General features: G+C 37.3%; 5 protein-coding genes across 5 annotated transcripts; 3 read left to right on the top strand and 2 right to left on the bottom strand.

Annotated features, from left to right (window-relative positions):
• The first annotated feature begins 405 nt into the window (after window positions 1-405).
• LOC131610847 (phenylalanine ammonia-lyase 1-like) lies at window positions 406-2834 on the top strand. The gene has a single exon (XM_058882899.1). It carries the CDS (start codon window positions 519-521, stop codon window positions 2694-2696), a length of 2178 nt encoding a protein of 725 aa, XP_058738882.1. The 5' UTR covers window positions 406-518; the 3' UTR covers window positions 2697-2834.
• Window positions 2835-7994: 5160 nt separating this feature from the next.
• LOC131610846 (phenylalanine ammonia-lyase 1-like) lies at window positions 7995-10481 on the top strand. The gene has a single exon (XM_058882898.1). The coding sequence runs from the start codon at window positions 8130-8132 to the stop codon at window positions 10305-10307; it is 2178 nt and encodes a 725-aa protein (XP_058738881.1). The 5' UTR covers window positions 7995-8129; the 3' UTR covers window positions 10308-10481.
• Window positions 10482-13612: 3131 nt separating this feature from the next.
• Window positions 13613-15391, bottom strand: LOC131615161 (uncharacterized). The gene has a single exon (XM_058886651.1). It carries the CDS (start codon window positions 15389-15391, stop codon window positions 13613-13615), a length of 1779 nt encoding a protein of 592 aa, XP_058742634.1.
• A 5133-nt stretch (window positions 15392-20524) lies between these two features.
• On the bottom strand, window positions 20525-21004 carry LOC131615160 (uncharacterized). The gene has a single exon (XM_058886650.1). The coding sequence runs from the start codon at window positions 21002-21004 to the stop codon at window positions 20525-20527; it is 480 nt and encodes a 159-aa protein (XP_058742633.1).
• Window positions 21005-23475: 2471 nt separating this feature from the next.
• LOC131610845 (phenylalanine ammonia-lyase 1-like) lies at window positions 23476-25958 on the top strand. The gene has a single exon (XM_058882897.1). The coding sequence runs from the start codon at window positions 23619-23621 to the stop codon at window positions 25794-25796; it is 2178 nt and encodes a 725-aa protein (XP_058738880.1). The 5' UTR covers window positions 23476-23618; the 3' UTR covers window positions 25797-25958.
• The last annotated feature ends 692 nt before the right edge of the window (window positions 25959-26650 follow it).

Raw genomic sequence — 26650 nt, 5'->3', positions numbered from 1 at the left:
TAGTAATAGTATGTACATGTATAAAGTAGAAATGTATAAAAATGATGTTATAGAGGGTTGACGAGGTTTAGAGTTGAATGAGATGATGAAGAGTCTTGGTCAATTCATGCATGTAATTGACTCGCGCGCCCACTCTTTCTTGCTGGTTGCTTCTCACCAACTACCTCATTTTAACTCATGATTAATCTACCAACCAAGTAGTGAGAAAGAATACCAAGATCTTAGAGTGCCACGTCACAATATCAATACTACTCAGTGATAATCAACGCTCATAATTAATTTTCAACTAACTCACTTTTCTTTCTTTTCCTACCTAACAAAAACACGTGCATAATGAATTAGAGTGTAGCCTCCAAAACAAATCTCTCTTTATAAAAGCTTCACCACTCTTCCTTCATATCTCACTACAACTCTTTCATTTATTCTTTCTTTCATAATCATTACTTTTACTTTCCATTCTCTCAATATTCTCTACCTACCTCTACCAAAACACAACAAAACAACATAATAGTATTAAAATGGAAGCAGTAGCTGCAGCCATTACCAAAAACAACAACGGTTATGATTCATTCTGCCTTACCAATGCCAAAAATAATAATATCAAAGTCAATACCGCTGATCCTTTGAATTGGGGTGCCGCGGCGGAATCAATGAAAGGTAGTCACTTGGATGAAGTCAAACGTATGGTGGAGGAGTACCGGAAGCCGCTGGTTCGTCTTGGTGGCGAGACGCTTACCATTTCTCAGGTGGCTGCCATTGCCTCACACGACCATGGCGTGAAAGTTGAGTTGTCGGAATCTGCTAGAGCTGGCGTTAAGGCCAGCAGTGACTGGGTGATGGAGAGTATGAATAAAGGCACTGACAGCTACGGTGTCACCACAGGTTTTGGCGCCACCTCACATCGCCGAACCAAACAAGGCGGTGCTCTGCAGAAAGAGCTCATCAGGTTTTTGAATGCCGGAATATTTGGAAGTGGAACCGAGTCAAACCACATACTGCCACACACAGCAACAAGAGCCGCCATGTTAGTGCGGATCAACACACTTCTCCAAGGCTATTCTGGAATTAGATTTGAAATCTTGGAGGCCATAACCAAGCTCATTAACAGCAACATCACTCCGTGTTTACCCCTTCGAGGTACTATCACAGCTTCGGGAGATTTAGTTCCTCTTTCTTACATTGCTGGTTTACTCACAGGAAGACCAAATTCTAAAGCTCATGGACCTTCTGGAGAAATTCTTAATGCCAAACAAGCTTTTCAATTGGCTGGAATCGATGCTGATTTCTTTGAGTTACAGCCAAAAGAAGGACTTGCACTTGTTAATGGAACTGCTGTTGGTTCTGGGTTAGCTTCTATTGTTCTATTTGAAGCTAACATCTTGGCAGTCTTGTCCGAGGTTCTATCTGCTATTTTTGCCGAAGTTATGCAAGGCAAACCCGAATTTACTGATCACTTGACACACAAGTTAAAGCACCACCCTGGTCAAATTGAAGCTGCTGCTATTATGGAACATATTTTGGATGGAAGTGAATATGTCAAAGCGGCTAAGAAGTTGCATGAGATGGATCCTTTGCAGAAACCAAAACAAGACAGATATGCTCTTAGAACTTCACCGCAATGGCTCGGTCCTCTCATTGAAGTCATTAGGTTCTCTACCAAATCAATTGAGAGGGAAATTAACTCTGTGAATGATAACCCCTTGATTGATGTTTCAAGAAACAAGGCTATTCATGGTGGAAATTTTCAAGGAACGCCGATTGGAGTGTCCATGGACAACACACGTTTGGCTCTTGCATCAATCGGTAAGCTCATGTTTGCTCAATTCTCAGAGCTTGTCAACGATTTTTACAACAATGGATTGCCTTCAAACCTCTCTGCTAGTAGAAATCCCAGCTTGGATTACGGTTTCAAAGGATCTGAAATCGCCATGGCTTCTTACTGTTCCGAGTTACAGTACCTTGCAAATCCGGTCACAACTCATGTTCAGAGTGCCGAGCAACACAACCAAGACGTCAACTCCTTGGGTTTGATTTCTTCTAGGAAAACGTATGAGGCCATTGAGATCCTTCAACTCATGTCTTCCACATTCTTGATTGCGCTTTGCCAAGCAATTGACTTGAGACATTTGGAGGAGAACTTGAAAAACTCAGTCAAGAACATTGTAAGCCAAGTAGCTAAACGGACCCTTACGTTAAGTGCTAATGGAGAACTCCATCCTTCAAGGTTTTGTGAAAAGGACTTGTTGAGAGTGGTTGACAGGGAGCACGTGTTTGCCTATATTGATGATGCTTGTAGTGCTACTTATCCATTGATGCAAAAACTAAGACAAGTGTTAGTGGATCATGCATTAGTAAATGGAGAAAACGAGAAGAATTTGAACACATCAATCTTCCAAAAGATTGCAACTTTTGAGGATGAGTTGAAGACCCTCTTGCCAAAAGAGGTTGAGAGCGCAAGGGCTGCATATGAGAGTGGAAATCCTAGAGTTCCAAACAAGATCAATGAATGCAGATCATATCCACTTTACAAGTTTGTGAGAGAAGAGTTGGGGACTGGTTTGCTAACCGGAGAAAATGTAATTTCACCAGGTGAGGAGTGTGACAAACTATTCACAGCTATTTGCCAAGGAAAAATTATTGATCCCCTTCTCAAATGCTTGGGAGAGTGGAACGGTGCTCCTCTTCCCATTTGTTAGTAACTTTATTTGTATGTTTTCAAAATTCTTTCTTTGTATATGCAAGTGTAAGAATAATTACTAGGCAAGGGTCAAAGTGAAACTTGTAATTTACTTTTATCATAGAATTTCATTTGTTTGACATTGAGTTTTGGTCCATTTGTGCGACTGTATGATATATACGTTAACTAGTCTTTGGCCAAGTAGGCGGTGGTTATAGTTAATCAATAAAAATAAGTATGGGATTGATGGTGAATAAAATGTAAACATTAAGGGAACAACATTTTTTCTATTTCTTTTAAGATGAGACTGAGAGCAACAGATTAATAGATTAACAGTATACAAGTGACAAATTTATACAGACTTTTGCAGATAAAATGGCTGGGTATACTCATGATGTAAAGTCCAAAAGTTTAAACAGTTAAGTGGATGCAAAATGTAACTTATTATAAAGTATAAACTCATGAACTTATTATAAAGTATAAACTAATTCATGAGTAGTGATATTCTGTTGCAAGATTGGAAAATGAGTCGAGCTTTTGGATGTTTGATTACCTTTTTATATTAATTATTGAATCAATTTGAATGTTCAGTTCATAACTAATTATTATGTAGATATTTCATGCTAGTTTTAGAAATGAAAATCTAAAGAAGTATGTGACTAATTATATCTTTGAATTACATTATTTTGCATGTGAGCATGTATGCCTTTTGTTGTAACAGAATATCAAGCAAATCTCAAGTCACGAAGAAGAACGTGATTTGCAATAAGAAGGTATATAACTTGCTCTCATTTTATCTAATGATTTTTTAGTTTAGTCAAAGTCACAAGTTGTCTAGACCCCCACACTAGATTATCAATTCAAAACAACAAACAAGCTTGAATTATTAGTTACATGAATCACCTTTCATGGGTGTAGTAGACAACACCTGATCAACAATTTTCTTCTGTGATTGAAGTAGTAGGCATTTTATGCTGTTAACAAGGAAGGAATTGTTTGTGATTTATTTGATTGAATTTGCACATTATATATACCTTAATTAATCTTTATAGTTTTGATCAAATGATCATTTCATATGCACACAATGCTTTGCTTGTTGCGGCAGAAACGAGATGAAGAAATTATTTGAATGTTGCAGCAGAATGAAAAATTCTTTTCTTCAATGCATTTTAAATATCTTCCTTGAACTTTGGCCATAGTGGGATTGCTTTCCCTCTCGTGTTTTGTTTGATTTATTAATTAAGTTTTATTTACACAGAACTGAATTATATAGATTATTAAAAAAAGACATCTAGGATTGCATCACTTTTGGCATTGACATGATTAGCTTTAGTATGGAAATGTGTAGTGAATCTATAGTGAATTTTTTTTTCCGAATAACCAAGTATCCTTAAGCCATATATAAAACAAAATTCAAAGTCTTAAAAGTCAAACAGTTTTTTTCACTCTCTTTTTGAGGAGGATAGTGTTGGTCTTGCCACCCTTTTTCTTCTCTCTGAGATTGATTGGGCTGTGGCATGGTTTTAATTTCCTTCTTTAAAAATTCTGGTTTATACTTAGGGACGATATTGGCATTATGTTTGAGCAATTCCACCGGTTTGCTTCTCATCCCCATGGATTTTTCTCCTTTTTTGTCACTTTAATCTAGGGGTGTCCGCGGTGCGGTTTGAGCAGTTTTGACGAAAAAAATCATCCAAACCGCAAGAGAAAAAATCGTGCGGTTTGGTTTGGTTCGGTTGGCTTTTAAAAAAAATCTAAACCAAACCAAACCAAACTAATGCGGTTTGGTTCGGTTCGGTTGGTTCGGTTTTTTACAAATATTTTATTGAACCATACATATACATATAGATGACAACATAACTTTATATTTAGGCATTCATACACTATCAAATAACAACAAAACTCGTCATATTTTGACAACAATTTCTATTTAATATGTAAAAATTAAATTAGACAAAAGTGGAATAATAAACATAAAATAATAGTATAAAACAATATAAAAATTATTAGAATGAAACAAAAAAATAGAAGAGATGAGAGATTAATGAAGGTGAAAAAGAAAAAACAAAAGAGTTGAGAGATTAGAGAAGAAAATGTGCGATAAAAACGAAACTAAAATAGAGAACATTTGCATAAAAATGAGAATGTGAAAAAGAAAGAATATAAGAGAGTTGAGATTATAGAAAAAGAGGGAAGAATCAGAAGATGTATGAGGCAAAGAAGGCGCGATAATGCTATTAGAGATTTGAGAAGATCATGACTAAAATCATATGTGTAAGGATGAGAAAATTGCTCCTAATCATAAGGCTAAGATGTAATAGATTTAAGTTTGGGTTGGATGTGAGTTAAGTAAAAGTTAGGTTGTAACATAATGCGGTTTGATTCGGTTTGATTCGGTTTACAAAATACAAACCGCAAACCGAACCGAACCGTGCGGTTTTGTTAAAAGATGACCCAAACTAATCCGAACCAAATGCGGCTTTTTGAGGTTTCGGTTTGGTTTGATTTGGTTTGCGGTTTTCTATTGGGTTGGTTTGGTTTTGAACACCCCTACCTTAATCCCTAAGGTCAACTCTCCTTCTCAGATGGGGGACTTTCAACCTATCTCCTTGGTCGGGTTCTTATATAAACTCTTAGCCAAAGTCTTGCTGGGTAGGCCAGTGTGATGGATAAACTTGTTTCTCCTAATCAGCCAGTTTTTCTTAAAGGTAGACTTTTAGTGGATGGTTGTTATCGTAAATGAGTTGGTGGGCCTTGCTAAGAAGAGTAAGAAAGCGTGTCTCATTTTGAATGTGGATTTTGAGAAAGCTTATGATTCAGTGAATTGGTCCTTTTTGAATGACATGCTTTTTAGATTTGGTTTAAATTATAAGAGACAAAGTTGGGGTTATGCTTATGTCTTTTTGGATAATCTTGCAGTTTTGGTTAATGAGCACTAAGCATTGATGTCCATCCATCTGAATTCCAACCTTAAGACTATGTTTGGGAGTTTGGAGGGGAAGGGAGTGGAGGACTTTGAAAAATAGGAAGAATTGGGTGAAAAGTATAAAAAGATTTTGGGTAGAAAGGTTTTGGAGGGTTTGAGTTTATTCATAACATCAAAAACTCCATAAAATTGAGGAACTCAAAAATTGTATTGAAGGAGGGTTTTGAAGGGCTTATATACATTTTTCAAATATCTTTTAGGTTGTTATAGTATTCGGAAAACTAAAAATTTAGTAATAATTTTTTTTTAGAAATCAAAAAAATTTAGTAATAATAATGACTCTTTTATCCTTCTAAACAAAATCATTTTTTCAAAAAATGTCAAATATTTTCTTATATTTTTTTAAAATTTCGTTTTTGGAAGCCTTCTCCTCTCCTCCAAACTCTCAAACATAGCCTAAAGGTTCTATTGCTAGATAGTGGAGCTTTCAGTATCAATATGTTGTTGACATCAAAAACTTCAGCACTTTATCCTTCATTGCCATTGTGATACCACTGTTGAAAATTTTCCTATTCCATTTACATCAATTGAGTTATGATATGCAAATTTCACTTAGCTCTTGGAAATCATTCTTGTTATGCTCATCTTTAGTTGTGACCATGAGTAACAGTTGCTCCTCTTCTAACTCCTCTCTCTGAGCCATTCTTGCTTCAGCATCCGCTCTGCCATTGCCATTGGCACGATTGAACTTACACTCAGATGCAAAGTGGCAAAAGTTTCTACGATTTAAACATTGTATTTTCTTCTTACCGGCTTTCTTCTTGTTTTTCATGAAATTCTCATCTTGCCTACGAGATTCGTATTTTTTTTAGAAATATGAACTTCAGTCTTGTATGGTTCCCTCATAGTTCTATCCTCTTTCATTTTTCCATTTACATTTTCATTTTCATTTTCTTTGCATGTTCCCTTATCTAGATAACCTTCTGTTTGATTGGGCATGTAGAACTTGATCAAAATTCTCGTCAGTCTCCTTAATCCTTTATTCATGTGCCTCTAAGGAACTCTGTAGTTCCTCAATCTCTAGGGACTCAAGGTCTTTTGAATCCTCCATCGCTGCCACAATATTATCAAATTTGGAAGTTAATGTTTGAAGCAATTTCTCAACCACCAACAGATCTTTCATTGCCACTCTGTATCCCTTCATTTGGTTTGTCAAGGATCGAATCTCAGTAAAGTAATCAGAGATGGTATCACTTTCCTCCATCTGCAAAAGTTTTTATTGCCTTCGCATTGTTTGGAGTTTCACTTTCTTGATCTTCTCGGCTCCTTCATAGCTTTTCTCCAAGCTATCCCAAGCCTCCTTGGAAGCTGATGCACTAGAAATCTTCTCAAAGTTCGCTTTATCAACACATTGATGAATCATGAACAATGCCTTACAATCGTTCTTCTTGGATTCTCTGAAGGTAGATTTCTAGGCTTCGAGCGCATCGTCTTCGACAATTTGATAACCATTATGCATAACTTCATAGACCTCATAGTAACCAAAGATCACCTTCATTTGGATACGCCACATAGCATAGTTATTGTCATTAAGAATAGGTAGTGACATATCAAACTCATTGTTATTGGTCATGATTTCCAGTCAGCACTCCTTTTCTCTCACAGGTTCGGGATCAAGAACCTTGCTCTAGATACCACTGCTGAAATCAGCTCTCCACAATAGAACTAATTACTCACAATCTCACACACACATAGTGATTGAATATATATGAAAGTATAAAGAGAAAACAAAAGTAAGTAGGAAAAATATATGAGCATTTTGTATTATTAAATGAAAAATTTGTAACAACCTTATATAGCTATTATTTTGCAACTAATAATAACAAAACTTATTCTAACAACAAAGCAACGCTAAACCAACAATTACGTAAAACATCAAACTAAAGGCTCCAACATAAAAAGTGAATAAGTATTTCTAACAAGTTTAAATAAAATATGCAAGAAAATTTTTAAGTGATCATTATATATTAGATTTATGTATTAAACACTTATCAGAAATGAGACAAATATAGAAAAATCTAAAAAAGTATATAAAATAGATGCAGAGTCCTGGTCAATACATGCATGTTATTGACTTGTCAACTCTTCTTGCTCGTTGCTTCTCACCAACTACCTCATTTTAGCTCATGATTAATCTACCAACCAAATACTAACAAAGAATACAAAGATCTTAGAGTGTCAAGTAGCAAATCAAACGGTCATGATTAATTTTCAACAAACTCACTTTTTATTTTTTTCCAACTGGTTTCTCCCTACCTAACAAAAACACATGAAATAGAATAATGAAACTATGTAGCCTCCAAAACAAAATGTGTGTATATAAAAGTTCCACCACTCTTCCTTCATATCTCACTACAACTCTTTCATTTATTCTTTCTTTCATAATAATCATTTTTACTTTCCATTCTCTCAATATTCTCTACCTATCTCTACCAAAACACAACAAAACAACATAATAGTATTAAAATGGAAGCAGTAGCTGCAGCCATTACCAAAAACAACAACGGTTATGATTCATTCTGCCTTACCAATGCTAAAAATAATAATATCAAAGTCAATACGGCTGATCCTTTGAATTGGGGTGCCGCGGCGGAAGCCATGAAAGGGAGTCACTTGGATGAAGTCAAACGAATGGTGGAGGAGTACCGGAAGCCGCTGGTTCGTCTTGGTGGCGAGACGCTTACCATTTCTCAGGTGGCTGCCATTGCCTCACACGACCATGGCGTGAAAGTTGAGTTGTCGGAATCTGCTAGAGCTGGCGTTAAGGCCAGCAGTGACTGGGTGATGGAGAGTATGAATAAAGGCACTGACAGCTACGGTGTCACCACAGGTTTTGGCGCCACCTCACATCGCCGAACCAAACAAGGCGGTGCTCTGCAGAAAGAGCTCATCAGGTTTTTGAATGCCGGAATATTTGGAAGTGGAACCGAGTCAAACCACATACTGCCACACACAGCAACAAGAGCCGCCATGTTAGTGCGGATCAACACACTTCTCCAAGGCTATTCTGGAATTAGATTTGAAATCTTGGAGGCCATAACCAAGCTCATTAACAACAACATCACTCCGTGTTTACCGCTTCGAGGTACTATCACTGCTTCGGGAGATTTAGTCCCTCTTTCTTACATTGCTGGTTTACTGACGGGAAGACCCAATTCCAAAGCTCATGGACCTTCTGGAGAAATTCTTAATGCCAAACAAGCTTTTCAATTGGCTGGAATCGATGCTGATTTCTTTGAGTTACAGCCAAAAGAAGGACTTGCACTTGTTAATGGAACTGCTGTTGGTTCTGGTTTAGCTTCTATTGTTCTATTTGAAGCTAACATCTTGGCCGTCTTGTCTGAGGTTCTATCTGCTATTTTTGCCGAAGTTATGCAAGGCAAACCCGAATTTACCGATCACTTGACACACAAGTTAAAGCACCACCCTGGTCAAATTGAAGCTGCTGCTATTATGGAACATATTTTGGATGGAAGTGAATATGTCAAAGCGGCTAAGAAGTTGCATGAGATGGATCCTTTGCAGAAACCTAAACAAGATAGATATGCACTTAGAACTTCACCGCAATGGCTCGGTCCTCTCATTGAAGTCATTCGATTCTCTACCAAATCAATTGAGAGGGAAATTAACTCTGTGAATGATAACCCCTTGATTGATGTTTCAAGAAACAAGGCTATTCATGGTGGAAATTTTCAAGGAACGCCGATTGGAGTGTCCATGGATAACACACGTTTGGCTCTTGCATCAATCGGTAAGCTCATGTTTGCTCAATTCTCAGAGCTTGTCAATGATTTTTACAACAACGGTTTGCCTTCAAATCTCTCTGCTAGTAGAAATCCCAGCTTGGATTACGGTTTCAAAGGATCTGAGATTGCCATGGCTTCTTATTGTTCCGAGTTACAGTACCTTGCAAATCCGGTCACAACTCATGTTCAAAGTGCCGAGCAACACAACCAAGATGTCAACTCATTGGGTTTGATTTCTTCTAGGAAAACATACGAGGCTATTGAGATCCTTCAACTCATGTCTTCCACGTTCTTGATTGCACTTTGCCAAGCAATTGACTTGAGACATTTGGAAGAGAACTTGAAAAACTCAGTCAAGAACATTGTAAGCCAAGTAGCTAAACGGACCCTTACAACCGGTATTAACGGAGAACTCCATCCTTCAAGGTTTTGTGAAAAGGACTTGTTGAGAGTGGTTGACAGGGAGCACGTGTTTGCCTATATTGATGATGCTTGTAGTGCTACTTATCCATTGATGCAAAAACTAAGACAAGTGTTAGTGGATCATGCATTAGTAAATGGAGAAAACGAGAAGAATTTGAACACATCAATCTTCCAAAAGATTGCAACTTTTGAGGATGAGTTGAAGACCCTCTTGCCAAAAGAGGTTGAGAGTGCAAGGGCTGCATATGAGAGTGGAAATCCTAGAGTTCCAAACAAGATCAATGAATGCAGATCTTATCCACTTTACAAGTTTGTGAGAGAAGAGTTGGGAACTGGTTTGCTAACAGGAGAAAATGTCATTTCACCAGGTGAGGAGTGTGACAAACTATTCACAGCTATTTGCCAAGGAAAAATCATTGATCCCCTTCTTGAATGCTTGGGAGAGTGGAACGGTGCTCCTCTTCCCATTTGTTAGTAACTTTATTTGTATGTTTTCAAAATTCTTTCTTTGTATATGCAAATGTAGCAATAATTAATACTAGATTTATTATGCCTTTATCAAATTAATATGAAAAACATCATTTCACTTTCCTCTAATGTCAAAATGAAACTTGTAATTTACTTTTATCATAGAATTTCATTTGTTTGACATAGAGCTTTGGTCCATTTGTGTAACTGTATGATATATACATTAACTTGTCTTTGGCCTAGTAGGCAGTGGTTATTGTTAATCAATAAAAATAAGTATGTGATTGATGGTGAATAAAAAGTTTAAAATTAAGGGAACAACATTTTTTTCTATTTCTTTTAAGATGAGACTGAGTAACAGATTAATAGATTAACAGTATACAAGTGACAAATTTATACAGACTTTTGCAGATAAAATGTCTAGGTATACTCATGATGTAAAGTCCAAAAGTTTAAACAGTTAGGTGGATGCAAAATGTAACTTATTATAAAGTATAAACTCATGAACTTATTATAAAGTATAAACTAATTCATGAGTAGTACTATTCTGTTGCAAGATTGGAAAATGAGTCGAGCTTTTGGATGTTTGATTACCTTTTTATATTAATTATTGAATCAATTTGAATGTTCAGTTCATAACTAATTATTATGTAGATATTTCATGCTAGTTTTTGTGAACACTCAGTTGCATGCATAATATCCATTGATGTGTGCATGAAGAAAAGAGAGAAAAACTGAATGTAGAAGGAGAAGAATATTGTAAGTTTGTATTGATCAATAAGAGTTTACATTGATTACATTGGTAGTTATATAGCTTTCTATATCTCAGCTAACTAACTAACTAACATGCATAACAAACTGTTTTAACCAACTAACTAACTCTTAGAGAGTTAGTTATTCATCACACGTGGCATTAGTCTTCACAGTCCCCCGCAAGCTGGAATGAATGTCAAGCATTCCAAGCTTGGACTTAAGGTGATTAAAAGGACCTGGATGAAGAGATTTGGTGAAGATGTCTGCAACCTGTTCGTGAGAGGTAACCGGCATTAAATGAATCGTACCATCGAGGACACGTTCTCGCACAACATGGCAATCTATCTCAATGTGTTTCGTTCTCTCGTGAAACACAGGATTGGCAGCAATATGCATAGCAGATTTGTTATCACAATTTGCGAGTATCGGGGCATGCCCCCCAGTCTGAATCAGAGAAGCCAGTGAGGCGAAGGGCAGAAGAAGACTTGAATAAGAGACCTTGGCCAGGGTTGAGCTTGAGATACTTAAGCACATGGATGCCAGCAAGCATATGCTTATCTGTAGGATTAGCAAGGAACTGAGAGAGCTTACTTACAGCATAAGCTATCTCAGGTCTAGTATGTGTGAGATACAATAATCTGCCAATGAGACGTCTGAATGTTGAAGGTTCAGAAATGGGAGTGCCAAAAGTCTGATGGAGCTGGATGTGAGGCTGCATAGGTGTGGTGCAAGGTTTTGCACCAAGGAGGCCAGCATCATTGATGATATCAAGGGCATATTTTCTTTGACATATGAAAATTCCTTGAGCACTACGAGTAATTTCTTTGGGGTCAGTGCCTCCAAGTACTAAATCATCAACATAAACTAGGATGACAGTGAAACCAGAAGTGGATTGTTTGGTGAACAATGAGTAATATGCCTTGGACTGTAAGTAACCAGAGGCTAATAGGGTGTCAGACAATTTGGTGTTCCATTGGCGGCTAGCCTGCTTTAATCCATATAGAGATCTTTGCAGCTTGCAAACAAGACCAGGTTGAGGAAGTTCCAGACCTGGAGGAGGCTTCATGTAGACTTCTTCAAGAAGATCTCCATGGAGAAAAGCTGTGTTGACATCCAGTTGATAGAGAGGCCAATTGGATGCTGCAGCAATTGCAAGGAGAACACGAATGGTAGTCATTTTGACCACAGGACTGAAAGTATCTGTATAGTCAAGACCTTCAGTTTGTGTGAAGCCTTTGGCAACTAGCCTAGCTTTGTATCTCTCAACAGTCCCATTTGCATGAAGTTTGACTTTAAACACCCATTTGCATCCAATTGATTTCTTCTGTGGAGGCAAAGGCACAAGCAGCCATGTATTGGTTTTAATCAGAGCAGATAACTCAGCTTCAATGGCCTTTTTCCAATTGACATCAAGCATAGCAGTCTCATAGGAATGTGGTTCATGAATGGAGGATAGATTTAGAACAAAATGTTTGTGGTCAGGAGACAAAAAACAATAATTGAGTACATCAGAAAGGGGATACTTACAGGATGATGTGGACTGAGCTGAATCAAGCTTGGGGATTGTATCAGATAATAAAGCACAATGGTAATCTTTAAGATATGAGGGTGGCTGAATATGTCTGGTAGATTTTCTGACAGGATTAGGAGGTGGATTAGGGTTAGGGGCTGAAGATGTGCTGACATTAGGAGTAACATTAGGAGCGGATGAGCTGGGATTAGGGGCTGAAGATGTGCTGACATTAGGAGTAACATTAGGAGCAGATGAACTGGTGGAGGGTATATGAGGAGAGGAGAGTGACTCAGTCATGAAAAAATGATCAAACATGTCATCTGAGGATGAAATTGACTGTTGTGTAGGAATGCTAGACTGAGAATGAGGTTTGTAGGGAAAAACTGTCTCAAAGAATGTGACATCCCTAGATAAGAAGAGTTCCTTGCATTGAAGGTCAAATAAGAGATGACCCTTGACACCTGGTTTATATCCTAAGTATATGCATTTCCTAGACCTGGTATCAAGTTTCTTTCTATTAGTTTTAAGTGTAGTTGCATAGCATAAAGAGACAAATACTCTCAAATGGGACATGTCTGGAAGTGTATTATGAAGGACTTGGTAGGGTGACTTGTGTTTCAAGAAAAGGGTTGGCAATCTATTAATGATGTGAATGGAGTGACTTACAGCATGAGCCCAGAAAATGTGTGGGAGATTGGCTTGAAATAAAAGGGCTCTAGAAATGCCAAGTATGTGTTGATGTTTCCTCTCAACAATGCCATTTTGTTGAGGGGTACCAACACATGATGTTTGATGTGTGATGCCATGGGACTGATAAAAATCAGAGAGTTTGAATTCATGACCATTGTCAGATCTAATGCATTTAACTTGGCAATTAAACTGTGTCTTAACCATGGCTATGAAAGATTGGACAAGTTTTGAAGTTTCAGATTTCTGTCTCATTAGAAAGATCCAAGTGAATCTACTCTTATCATCTACAATGGTAAGAAAATACCTAAAACCCATCATGGAGGGAGTGGCTAAAGGCCCCCATATGTCCATGTGTATCAAATCAAAAACAGCCTGTGATATATTAGTGCTATGAGAGAAGGGCAATCTCTTTTGTTTGGCATAAAACACACATCACAAGGTAAATTAGAATTGATAGGTTTGATAAAAGGGAAAGTTTTATTGAGTTCCACCAGTTTAGAGAAAGAAGTATGACCAAGCCTTAGATGCCATAGGCTACAATTGGAAGAGCTATTTACAGGAATATGTACACTTGAATTAACAAAATGATTAGGTGGATTAGGGTACAAGGAAACAGATGGAGACTTGAGAAGATACAATCCACCATGCAGTTCAGCTGTGCCAATCATCATCTTGGATGATAAATCCTGTATGACACAATTAACATCAGTAAACATAAGTTGGCAATTGAGGGTTTTGGTCAACTTGGGAACAGAGATAAGATTGAAAGAAAACTCAGGCATATATAAAACATCAGTGATGTAAAAAGAATCAGTAAATTTAATGGTGCCTGAAAACTTAGTGGTAACAAGACTACCATTAGGAAGTTTGATTGTGATGGGTTTGATTTGCTTAAGACACTGAAAATAATTTTGAGTGAAGCAAACATGATCAGTTGCCCCTGTGTCAAGGACAAAGGTTTCAGGGTGAAAAGAATTTGGAATAGCACAAATGATACCTGAACTGGGATTGGTTTGGGAGGTGAGGTGATTAATGCTATGAGACTGTAAGTTTGATGCATCTTGGAGTAAAGCCAACAAAGCCTTGTGCTGCTCAGGAGTAAAAGCCAATCCAGAGTTTACCTGTGCATTAGCTTCAGAATCATCACTTGAATGAGTATCAGATTTGTCATGTGCAGTGGTGTAATTGTTGACTGCACCATCTGGTTTCCAATTGGGAGGATAGCCATGCTTTTTGAAGCATGTATCCACTGTATGATTAGTCATTCCACAGTGAGTACAAACACGATTACCTCTACCTCTGCCACCTAGGGATCTACCACCACGAAAACTACCTCTGCCTCGAGAATTACTTCTGGATTGTGGATCACGATTGGTGTTAGGAGTGGCTAACACTTTTGGTTCATCAAGGGGAATGCAAGATTGTCTTTCTTGTTGAACAAGTAAAGAGTAAACCTTGCATATGTTGGGCAGTGGATCCATCAACATAATTTGAGAACGAATGGCTGCATACTGATCATTCAAACCTTTCAGAAATCGAATAACTTGATCACTATCTCTGTAGGTGCGTATCTTGGTGATAGCACAACATGTAGGATCACAGTCACACGTAGGTATTGGACGAAAATTATCTAACTCTTGCCATAAGATTTTCAGCTTAGTGTAGTAGGAAGAAATAGATGTGTCACCTTGCTTTAAGGTGCAGATTTCTTCTTGTAGATCAGAGATACGAAATACATCACCATGATAGAATCTTTCCTTCAGTTCGATCCACATGTCAGCTGCATTTTCAATCCAAAGAATGCTTTGAGCAATTTCATGTTCTACAGAGTTCTTGATCCATGACATGATCATGGTGTTGCACCTGTCCCAAGCAATAGAATTGAAATCGAGATCCGAGGGACGAGGTAAAGCGCCATTGATGAAGTGAAGTTTGTTCTTGGAACGTAACGCCATTGTCATGGAACGAGACCAAGAGTGATAATTGTTGCTTGATAGGAGAGGAGTAACGAGAACCAACGCTGGATTTTCGTTTGGATGCATGAAGTATGGATTGAGAGTATCATTTTGATACCCTTTTTGCTGATTGCGAAGAATGGTTTCACCATGAACACTGCCTTCAGAAGTTGCAGACATGGTGAGAACGAAGCAGTGGATTCAAAGAACGAAGATGAAGAAGATATGGAGATTGAGGACTTGCAAAGCGTAGCGGAAAAAGGATCACAGGTCGATGATACCATGTGAACACTCAGTTGCATGCATAATATCCATTGATGTGTGCATGAAGAAAAGAGAGAAAAACTGAATGTAGAAGGAGAAGAATATTGCAAGTTTGTATTGATCAATCTCAAGAGTTTACATTGATTACATTGGTAGTTATATAGCTTTCTATATCTCAGCTAACTAACTAACTAACATGCATAACAAACTGTTTTAACCAACTAACTAACTCTTAGAGAGTTAGTTATTCATCACACGTGGCATTAGTCTTCACAGTTTTAGAAATGAAAATCTAAAGAAGTATGTGACTAATTATATCTTTGAATTACATTATTTTGCATGTGAGCATGTATGCCTTTTGTTGTAACAGAATATCAAGCAAATCTCAAGTCACGAAGAAGAACGTGATTTGCAATAAGAAGGTATATAACTTGCTCTCATTTTATCTAATGATTTTTTAGTTTAGTCAAAGTCACAAGTTGTCTAGACCCCCACACTAGATTATCAATTCAAAACAACAAACAAGCTCGAATTATTAGTTACATGAATCACCTTTCATGGGAGTGGTAGACAACACCTGATCAACAATTTTCTTCTCTGTGATTGACATAGTAGGCATTCTAGGGAAGGACTAAGGATGAAGGTTTTTATTCTGGATTTTGGTGTTTTCTTAAAGATTCTAATTTATGCAGTTTTATGTTATTAACAAGGAAGGAGTTGTTTGTGATTTATTTGATTGAATTTGCACATTATATATACCTTAATTAATCTTTATAGTTTTGATCAAATGATCATTTCATATGCACACAATGCTTTGCTTGTTGCGGCAGAAACGAGATGAAGAAATTATTTGAATGTTGCAGCAGAATGAAAAATTCTTTTCTTCAATGCATTTTAAATATCTTCCTTGAACTTTGGCCATAGTGGGATTGCTTCCACTCGTGTTTTGTTTGATTTATTAAGTTTTATTTACACAGAACTGAATTATATAGATTATTAAAAAAAGACATCTAGGATTGCATCATGTTCTTCAAATTCCCTGATACAAGACATCACTTTTGGCATTGACATGATTAGCTTTAATTTTTCCTTCTTTAAAAAGTTCTGGTATATACTTAGGGACGAAATTGGCATTATGTTTGAGCAATTCCAGCAGTTTGCTTCTCATCCCCATGAATTTTTCTCCTTTTTTGTCACCTTAATCCCTAAGGTCAACTCTCCTTCTCAGATGGGGGACTTTCAACCTATCTCCTGTCAAAAATTATTGGCTTAATACTTTTCTCATTATTATTTCTTGTATATATATATATATATATATATATATATATATATATATATATATATATATATATATATATATATATATATATATATATAGAGGTTACAGGGCTATACCGGTAATTACACTAACTTATTACATTTAATGAGAACAAATCAATTTCTAATTTGTTTCCCTTATTCTAGGAACAAACTAATTCTTATTCACATCCCCCCTCAAATTGATGCTGCTTGTCAATGAGCATCAATTTGCTAACAAGAAACTGATGACGTAGACACGGAACAGCCTTGGTAAGAATATCTGCAATCTGCAACTGGGTACTGACATGAGGAAGTGATATTATTCGGTCATCATAAGCGTCACGGATCGAGTGACAATCAACTTCAATATGTTTGGTGCGTTCATGAAAAACAGGATTCGCAACAATTTGGATGGCACTTGTATTGTCAGCATAAAGTGAAGTTGGCTCTATTTGAGGAAATCCAAGTTCAGCCAAAAGACCACGAAGCCAAATTATTTCAGAACAAGCAGCAGACATGGCACGATACTCAGATTCAGTAGAAGATTTATAGACTCTCGCTTGTTTCTTACTTTTCCATGAGATCAATGAAGAGCCGAGAAACATGCACCAACCTGTGACCGATCGTCGAGTATCAGGACACCCTGCCCAATCGGCATCACTATAAGCACTCAATTAAGGAGTAACTCCAGTAGGAAAGAATAAACCACGATGAGAGCTTCCCTTCAAGTAACGAATTATACGACGAACTGCTGCCAAGTGAAGGTGGCAAGGAGAGTGCATGAATTGACTTACTTGTTGAACAGCAAACGATATGTCAGGGCGAGTAATAGTCAAGTAATTAAGGCTACCCACGAGTTGATGATACAAGAAGGGATCGGGCAACAGATCACCATCATCACGATGATATTTAACATTAACCTCAAGAGGAGTATCCACTGGATTAGCCGATTGGAGACCAGCCATAGAAATTAAACTGTGGCATACTTGTGTTGATGAAGGAATATACCTTTGGATGTAGAATGAACCTCAAGACCAAAAAAATAATGCAAATTACCAAGATCTTTCATATGAAATGATGCTTGTAATTGCTGTTTAAGGCGTTGAATCGAAGCATTATCCGAACCAGTAATAATCATATCATCAACATACAAAAGAAGTAGGACAATTCCAGTAGATGTTCGATGAATAAATAGAGAAGAATCATACTGACTCTGAGTAAAGGAGAAACCAAGTAGAGTGGAGCGGAATTTTTCATACCATGCTCTAGGCGCTTGTTTCAAACCGTATAAGGAGCGTTTGAGCTTGCACACTCCTTTAGATGACGAGAATAAGCCTTGAGGAGGAGTCATATAGATATCTTTCGTCAGGTCACCATGAAGAAAGGCATTTTTCACATCCATTTGATGAAGAGACCATCCATTAGAAGTGACTATAGAGAGTACCGTACGAACCGATGTCATTTTGGCAACCGGTGCAAATGTCTCATCATAATCAATTCCATATTCCTGCTTATTTCCTAAGGCAACCAATCGAGCCTTGAAATGATTGAGAGACCCATAAGAATTCAGTTTCACAGAATACACCCATTTGCATCCGATGGGTTTGATATCAGGGGGACAAGAGACAATATCCCATGTAAAATTCTCTTGAAGGGCCTGAAGTTCCTCATTCATTGCTTTTATCCAGCGCAAGTCTTTAACAGCCTGTGCATAACAAGTAGGAATAGATATGCTAGACAGTGAGGCAGTCAGAGAAGTATGTGAGGAGTCATACCTGTCTGGTGAATATCTATCCGGTGCTTTAGATATTCGACCAGAACGCCGTGGTTCGACCGGTTCAGGATCAGGTGGCGGATCTGTGTCGGGAGGGGCAGTGGGAACCTGTTTTTTGCGTTGTCTGGCATATGTGATTCCTGGTTTGTAACGTTCTATAGATCGAGACATAACCGAAAAATTAGGAAGAATAGCAATATCATTTGTGGCAGGAGAAATAGAATGAAACATATATTGATTATCAAAAAATGTAGCATTCCGAGAAACTCAAAAACGGTGATTAGAAACATCATAATACACAAAACCTTTATGAGAGTTGCTATACCCCATAAATGCACATTGAATAGATTGTGCTCCAAGCTTATTCCGTTCAAACGGAGGTAAGTGAAGAAAACACACACACCCAAAAGTATGTAAATCACTATAATTAGGCTGAATTTTAAAAAGGCGAAAAAAAAGGAGAATCGAAATCAATAACCGTAGAAGGAAGACGATTGATCAAGAATACAGCTGTGGAAAGAGCCTCTACCCAAAATCGGGATGGCACGGAAGTTGAAGAAGTAAGGTGCGTGTTACATCAAGCAAATGACGATTCTTTCGCTCCGCCATCCTGTTTTGTTGGGGGTATTGGGACAAGACCGTTGAGACAAGATCCCTTTTTGTTGCAGGTATCCCTGAAATTCATGAGACATATACTCACCTCCCGAGTCAGATCAAAAAATTTTAACACTTGCTTGAAATTGATTTTCAACATATGTCAAAAACTTTTGAAACATAGAAAACACTTCAGACTTAGATCTGAGAAAATATATCCAAGTAAAGCGACTGTAATCATCAATAAATGTGACAAGATATTTATAGTTAGCATGAGATGCTGCAGGAGACATTCCCCACACATCACTATGAATCATCTCAAAACAAGTAGAAGCACGATGGGCACCAGACGGAAAAGGAAGTGTTTTACTTTTAGCCAGTTTGCAAACAGAACATAAAATAGAAGCAGGACGATCATGTTTATTTCCTAACAAACCAGTTTTAAATAAATGAGACAAAACAACAGAATTTGGATGGCCCAATTTTCTATGCCAATCCTCATAAGAGTTCAAAACAGTATCACACGTAAAAGATAAATGACTAGAACTAAACTGGAGCGGAAACATTCTTCCCACTTTAGGCCCCTTCACGATCACCTTCCCCGACACCTGCTCCTGCACAAGACAACCAACACGAGAAAAATTAACATTACAATTGTTATCCACCAATTGACCAACCGACAGTAAGTTAGAAGCAAGTCCGGGTGATACAAGCACGTCACGAAAGTTAGAGTTTATGTCACCAACATCAGTGATAGAAATTTTATTACCATCAGCGATTTGAATTTGTTGATTACCATTATACGAATGTAAATTTTGCAAGTATTCAGAGGAACCCGTCATGTGATTGGATGCACCAGAATCAAGAAACCATGGTTGAGGAGCATTAAAAGACTTACCCTGAATTCCCAAGGCCGAAAGAGCAGAAAGTACTATTTGTTGAATCATTTTAGGTTGTAGAACACCACTAGGAGATGCACCATTACTAAGAGAACCAAATGCAGAGTTGGTAGTGGCCTAAAATGCTTGAGCTGGACGTTGTGCAGGTCGGGGAGGACGTGTGGGACAATCAGAGATGATATGACCCTGTTGTTTGCAATAGTTGCAAAACTTCTTACTACAGCTGCGAGCAACATGTCCAAATTGTTTGCAAGAAAAACATTGGACTTGTCGCATATCACGACCCTTTCCTCTACTTTGAGCAACATATGCAATTGCCACAGGTTCGGAACTGACAACATCATGAGACATACTTCCTTGAGTAAGTAGACGTTGTTCCTCCCTTAGAAGTTCACCGACACAAGTATCTAAAGAAGGAACAAGATTCCTATTGAGCAAAGCACCTCTGACAACCTCAAATTCTGGACGGAGTTTCATGAGAAATTAATCTCGCCTACTAGTGTTGTAGACCTCTTGAACAGCCGCGAGAGAGGTTTTGGGAACATTAGCATGTATAATAGCAGAGTGTTCTGTCCAGAGATTCAAAAAACCAGAATAATATTGTTGAATAGACAAATCACCTTGTTTATAGTTGGTTATGTCAAGCTCCAACTGAAAACGTTTTGCCGAATTGTCCTGGTTGTAAATGCGCTTCAGATAATTCCATATTTCTTGAGCAGTGGAGAATGAGCACAAATTATTTATCATCTGAGGATCAATGCTGTTAAGAATCCAAGTGATGATTTGAGCATCTTGAGTTTCCCATGCATCTAAAGCAGTTTTATCTGTCGGAGCCTTAGAAACATTGTCTAAGTGACTCCACCCCTTTCCTTTAACATACATCTTGAACTGAAATTCCCATGCCGAATAATTTTTGCCGGTAAAACGAACACAAAAATTATCTCTTTCTTTTTCGGAAGCCATCTGAATTATTATGCAGCAAAGGTTCAACCCCACTAATTAATAGATTATTATAATAATTATTATTATAATTATGATTATTATAATAATAACAATTCACCGTCAGCAAGAGCAAACAATTCACAGTCAAACAGTAGAACACTTTTACAATTCACCGTCAACAACAGAACAAACCTAGATAATAGCAATTCACCGTCGGCAAGATACCTAAGAGAAGTCTACTAACAGAACACTCTACAACCCACGAACAATGCAACAGCAAGCAAACAAACCAAAATAACCAAGAAAATTTAAGATAATCCACGAAGAAGACAATCCACAACCAAACGCGATTTGGAAGGAGAAGATAATCACGATCCAAAATCTCAAACCAAGAACATACAAGACCAAAAAAATCAAAATTGCAACTGAGAAAGAAACCAAACACGACCGAGAATAACGTTTCCGGAAGGAATCGCAAAACAGACTGAAACTCTAACCTCAGAATTACGATGGCATATGTTTGATCGACGAGGCTGATACCATGTCAAAAATTCTTGGCTTAATACTTTTCTCATTATTATTTCTTGTATATATATATATATATATATATATATATATATATATATATATATATATATATATAGGTTACAGGGCTATACCGGTAATTACACTAACTAATTACATTTAATGAGAACAAATCAATTTCTAATTTGTTTCCCTTATTCTAGGAACAAACTCTTATTGTAGGAACAAACTAATTCTTATTCGCATCTCCTTGGTCGGGTTCTTATATAAACTCTTAGCCAAAGTCTTCTTGGGTAGGCCAGTGTGATGGATAAACTTGTTTCTCCTAATCAACCAATTTTTCTTAAAGGTAGGCTTTTAGTGGATGGTTATTATCGTAAATGAGTTGGTGGGCCTTGCTAAGAAGAGTAAGAAAGCGTGTCTCATTTTAAATGTGGATTTTGAGAAAGCTTATGATTCGGTGAATTGGTCCTTATTGGATTACATGCTCTCTAGATTTGGTTTTAATGATAAGTGAAAAAGTTGGGGTTATGCTTGTGTCTTTTTGGATAATCTTGCAGTTTTGGTTAATGGGCCTGTAGAGCTTGATCAGAATTCTCGTCAGGATTCCTCTCCTTAATCCTCTATTCATGGGCCTCTAAGGAACTCTGTAGTTCCTCAATCTTTAGGGACTCAAGGTCTTTTGAACCCTTTATTGCGGCCACAATATTATCAAATTTGGAAGTTAATGTTTGAAGCAATTTCTCAACCACCAACAGATCTTTCATTGCCACTCTGTATCCCTTCATTTGGTTTGTCAAGGATTGAATCTCAGTAAAGTAATGAAAGATGGTATCACTTTCCTCCATCTGCAAAAGTTTTTATTGCCTTCGCATTGTCTGGAGTTTGACTTTCTTGATCTTCTCGGCTCCTTCATAGCTTTTCTCCAAGCTATCCCAAGCCTCCTTGGAAGTTGATGCACTAGAAATCTTCTCAAAGTTCGCTTTATCAACACATTGATGAATCATGAACAATGTCTTACAATCGTTATTCTTAGATTCTCTGAAGGTAGATTTCTAGGCTTCGAGCGCAACGTCTTTGACAATTTGATAACCATTATGCATAACTTCATAGACCTCCTAGTAACCAAAGATCACCTTCATTTGGATACGCCACATATCATAGTTATTGTCGTTAAGAACAAGTAGTGACATATCAAACTCATTGTTATTGGTCATGATTTCCAGTCAGCACTCCTTTTCTCTCACAGGTTCGGGATCAAGAACCTTGCTCTAGATACCACTGCTGAAATCAGCTCTCCACAATAGAACTAATTACTCACAATCTCACACACACATAGTGATTGAATATATATGAAAGTATAAAGAGAAAACAAAAGTAAGTAGGAAAAATATATGAGCATTTTGTATTATTAAATGAAAAATTTGTAACAACCTTATATAGCTATTATTTTGCAACTAATAATAACAAAACTTATTCTAACAACAAAGCAACGCTAAACCAACAATTACGTAAAACATCAAACTAAAGGCTCCAACATAAAAAGTGAATAAGTATTTCTAACAAGTTTAAATAAAATATGCAAGAAAATTTTTAAGTGATCATTATATATTAGATTTATGTATTAAACACTTATCAGAAATGAGACAAATATAGAAAAATCTAAAAAAGTATATAAAATAGATGCAGAGTCCTGGTCAATACATGCATGTTATTGACTTGTCAACTCTTCTTGCTCGTTGCTTCTCACCAACTACCTCATTTTAGCTCATGATTAATCTACCAACCAAATACTAACAAAGAATACAAAGATCTTAGAGTGTCAAGTAGCAAATCAAACGGTCATGATTAATTTTCAACAAACTCACTTTTTATTTTTTTCCAACTGGTTTCTCCCTACCTAACAAAAACACATGAAATAGAATAATGAAACTATGTAGCCTCCAAAACAAAATGTGTGTATATAAAAGTTCCACCACTCTTCCTTCATATCTCACTACAACTCTTTCATTTATTCTTTCTTTCATAATAATCATTTTTACTTTCCATTCTCTCAATATTCTCTACCTATCTCTACCAAAACACAACAAAACAACATAATAGTATTAAAATGGAAGCAGTAGCTGCAGCCATTACCAAAAACAACAACGGTTATGATTCATTCTGCCTTACCAATGCTAAAAATAATAATATCAAAGTCAATACGGCTGATCCTTTGAATTGGGGTGCCGCGGCGGAAGCCATGAAAGGGAGTCACTTGGATGAAGTCAAACGAATGGTGGAGGAGTACCGGAAGCCGCTGGTTCGTCTTGGTGGCGAGACGCTTACCATTTCTCAGGTGGCTGCCATTGCCTCACACGACCATGGCGTGAAAGTTGAGTTGTCGGAATCTGCTAGAGCTGGCGTTAAGGCCAGCAGTGACTGGGTGATGGAGAGTATGAATAAAGGCACTGACAGCTACGGTGTCACCACAGGTTTTGGCGCCACCTCACATCGCCGAACCAAACAAGGCGGTGCTCTGCAGAAAGAGCTCATCAGGTTTTTGAATGCCGGAATATTTGGAAGTGGAACCGAGTCAAACCACATACTGCCACACACAGCAACAAGAGCCGCCATGTTAGTGCGGATCAACACACTTCTCCAAGGCTATTCTGGAATTAGATTTGAAATCTTGGAGGCCATAACCAAGCTCATTAACAACAACATCACTCCGTGTTTACCGCTTCGAGGTACTATCACTGCTTCGGGAGATTTAGTCCCTCTTTCTTACATTGCTGGTTTACTGACGGGAAGACCCAATTCCAAAGCTCATGGACCTTCTGGAGAAATTCTTAATGCCAAACAAGCTTTTCAATTGGCTGGAATCGATGCTGATTTCTTTGAGTTACAGCCAAAAGAAGGACTTGCACTTGTTAATGGAACTGCTGTTGGTTCTGGTTTAGCTTCTATTGTTCTATTTGAAGCTAACATCTTGGCAGTCTTGTCTGAAGTCCTATCAGCTATTTTTGCCGAAGTTATGCAAGGCAAACCCGAATTTACTGATCACTTGACGCACAAGTTAAAGCACCATCCTGGTCAAATTGAAGCTGCTGCTATTATGGAACATATTTTGGATGGAAGTGCATATGTCAAAGCTGCTAAGAAGTTGCATGAGATGGATCCTTTGCAGAAACCAAAACAAGATAGATATGCACTTAGAACTTCACCACAGTGGCTCGGTCCTCTCATTGAAGTCATTAGGTTCTCTACCAAATCAATTGAGAGGGAAATTAACTCTGTTAATGATAACCCTTTGATTGATGTTTCAAGAAACAAGGCTATTCATGGTGGGAATTTTCAAGGAACGCCGATTGGAGTATCCATGGACAACACACGTTTGGCTCTTGCATCCGTTGGCAAGCTCATGTTTGCTCAATTCTCAGAGCTTGTCAATGATTTTTACAACAACGGTTTGCCTTCAAATCTCTCTGCTAGTAGAAATCCCAGCTTGGATTATGGTTTCAAAGGATCTGAAATTGCCATGGCTTCTTATTGTTCCGAGCTGCAATACCTTGCAAATCCGGTTACAACTCATGTTCAAAGTGCCGAGCAACACAACCAAGACGTCAACTCCTTGGGTTTGATTTCTTCTAGGAAAACATATGAGGCTATTGAGATCCTTCAACTCATGTCTTCCACGTTCTTGATTGCACTTTGCCAAGCAATTGACTTGAGACATTTGGAGGAGAACTTGAAAAACTCAGTCAAAAACATTGTAAGCCAAGTTGCAAAACGGACCCTTACAACAGGTGTGAATGGAAAACTCCATCCTTCAAGGTTTTGTGAAAAGGACTTGTTGAGAGTGGTTGATAGGGAGCACGTGTTTGCCTATATTGATGATGCTTGTAGTGCTACATATCCATTGATGCAAAAACTAAGGCAAGTGTTAGTGGATCATGCATTAGTAAATGGAGAAAACGAGAAGAATTTGAACACCTCAATCTTCCAAAAGATTGCAACTTTTGAGGATGAGTTGAAGAACCTCTTGCCAAAGGAGGTTGAAAGTGCAAGGGCTGCATATGAGAGTGGAAATCCTAAATTTTCCAACAAGATCAATGAATGTAGATCTTATCCACTTTACAAGTTTGTGAGAGAAGAGTTGGGGACTGGTTTGCTAACAGGAGAAAATGTCATTTCACCAGGTGAGGAGTGTGACAAACTATTCACAGCTATTTGCCAAGGAAGAATCATTGATCCCCTTCTTGAATGCTTGGGAGAGTGGAACGGTGCTCCTCTTCCAATTTGTTAACTTATTTTGAAAATTCTTTCTTTGTAGTATATGCAAGTGTAGCAATTATTACTATAGGTTTGTTATCACTTATTACTATGAAAAGTGTCACTTCAGTTTCCTCCAATGTCAAAGTGAAACTTGTAATTTACTGTTATCATAGAATTTCATTTGTTTGACATATAGAGCTTTGGTCCATTTGTGCAACTATATAATATATCCATTAACTAGTATGTGTTAGATGGTGAATATAAAGTCTATAATTAAGGGAACATATGATGGACATTTTTTATATATTTTTAAGATAAGAGTTACAGATTAACAGAATAACAGAATACATGTGAAAAATTTATACAGGCTTTTGTAGCATTGTACTGTCTTGGTATACATGATGTATAAACCAAAAGTTTAAATAGTTTGGTGGATGCAAAATGTAACTTATTATGAAGTATAAACTAATTCATGAGTAGTGATATTTTGTTGCAGGATTGGAAAATAGGCCAAGCTTTTGGATGTTGATATTAATTATTGAACAATATTTCTTCTTTTTCATGTATATTTGTGTGTATGTTGGGGTAAACCGGTTTTAGCGCATACATGAACTTGTTCCACTAAAAGATTTCATATAGAAAATGATTTGAATCAATTTGAATGTTAGCTTATAACTAATTATTATGTAGATCTTTCGTGCTAGTTTTAGAGATGAAATGACTAATCATCTGAAGATCCCTTAAAATATTTAGGAGTTTGAGAAAATTATGTGCAACATATTCAAAGACAAGCATGCCTCAACAATGTCAAGTAACCCGCAATCAGAATTTCGAACAGTTTCTTGAAGCAAGAAAATGAAATCAACTTCTCCCATCATATTATCA

This window comes from Vicia villosa, linkage group LG6 (assembly GCF_029867415.1).
Source record: "Vicia villosa cultivar HV-30 ecotype Madison, WI linkage group LG6, Vvil1.0, whole genome shotgun sequence".
In the NCBI taxonomy this organism is placed as follows: domain Eukaryota; kingdom Viridiplantae; phylum Streptophyta; class Magnoliopsida; order Fabales; family Fabaceae; genus Vicia; species Vicia villosa.
This window is presented reverse-complemented; position numbering and strand designations above follow the sequence as displayed.

Bases quoted from the DNA above. Each gene is read 5' to 3' on its own strand.
- LOC131610847 (XM_058882899.1), top strand. From the start codon at position 519: ATGGAAGCAGTAGCTGCAGCCATTACCAAAAACAACAACGGTTATGAT.
- LOC131610846 (XM_058882898.1), top strand. From the start codon at position 8,130: ATGGAAGCAGTAGCTGCAGCCATTACCAAAAACAACAACGGTTATGAT.
- LOC131615161 (XM_058886651.1), bottom strand. From the start codon at position 15,391: ATGTCTGCAACTTCTGAAGGCAGTGTTCATGGTGAAACCATTCTTCGC.
- LOC131615160 (XM_058886650.1), bottom strand. From the start codon at position 21,004: ATGGCTTCCGAAAAAGAAAGAGATAATTTTTGTGTTCGTTTTACCGGC.
- LOC131610845 (XM_058882897.1), top strand. From the start codon at position 23,619: ATGGAAGCAGTAGCTGCAGCCATTACCAAAAACAACAACGGTTATGAT.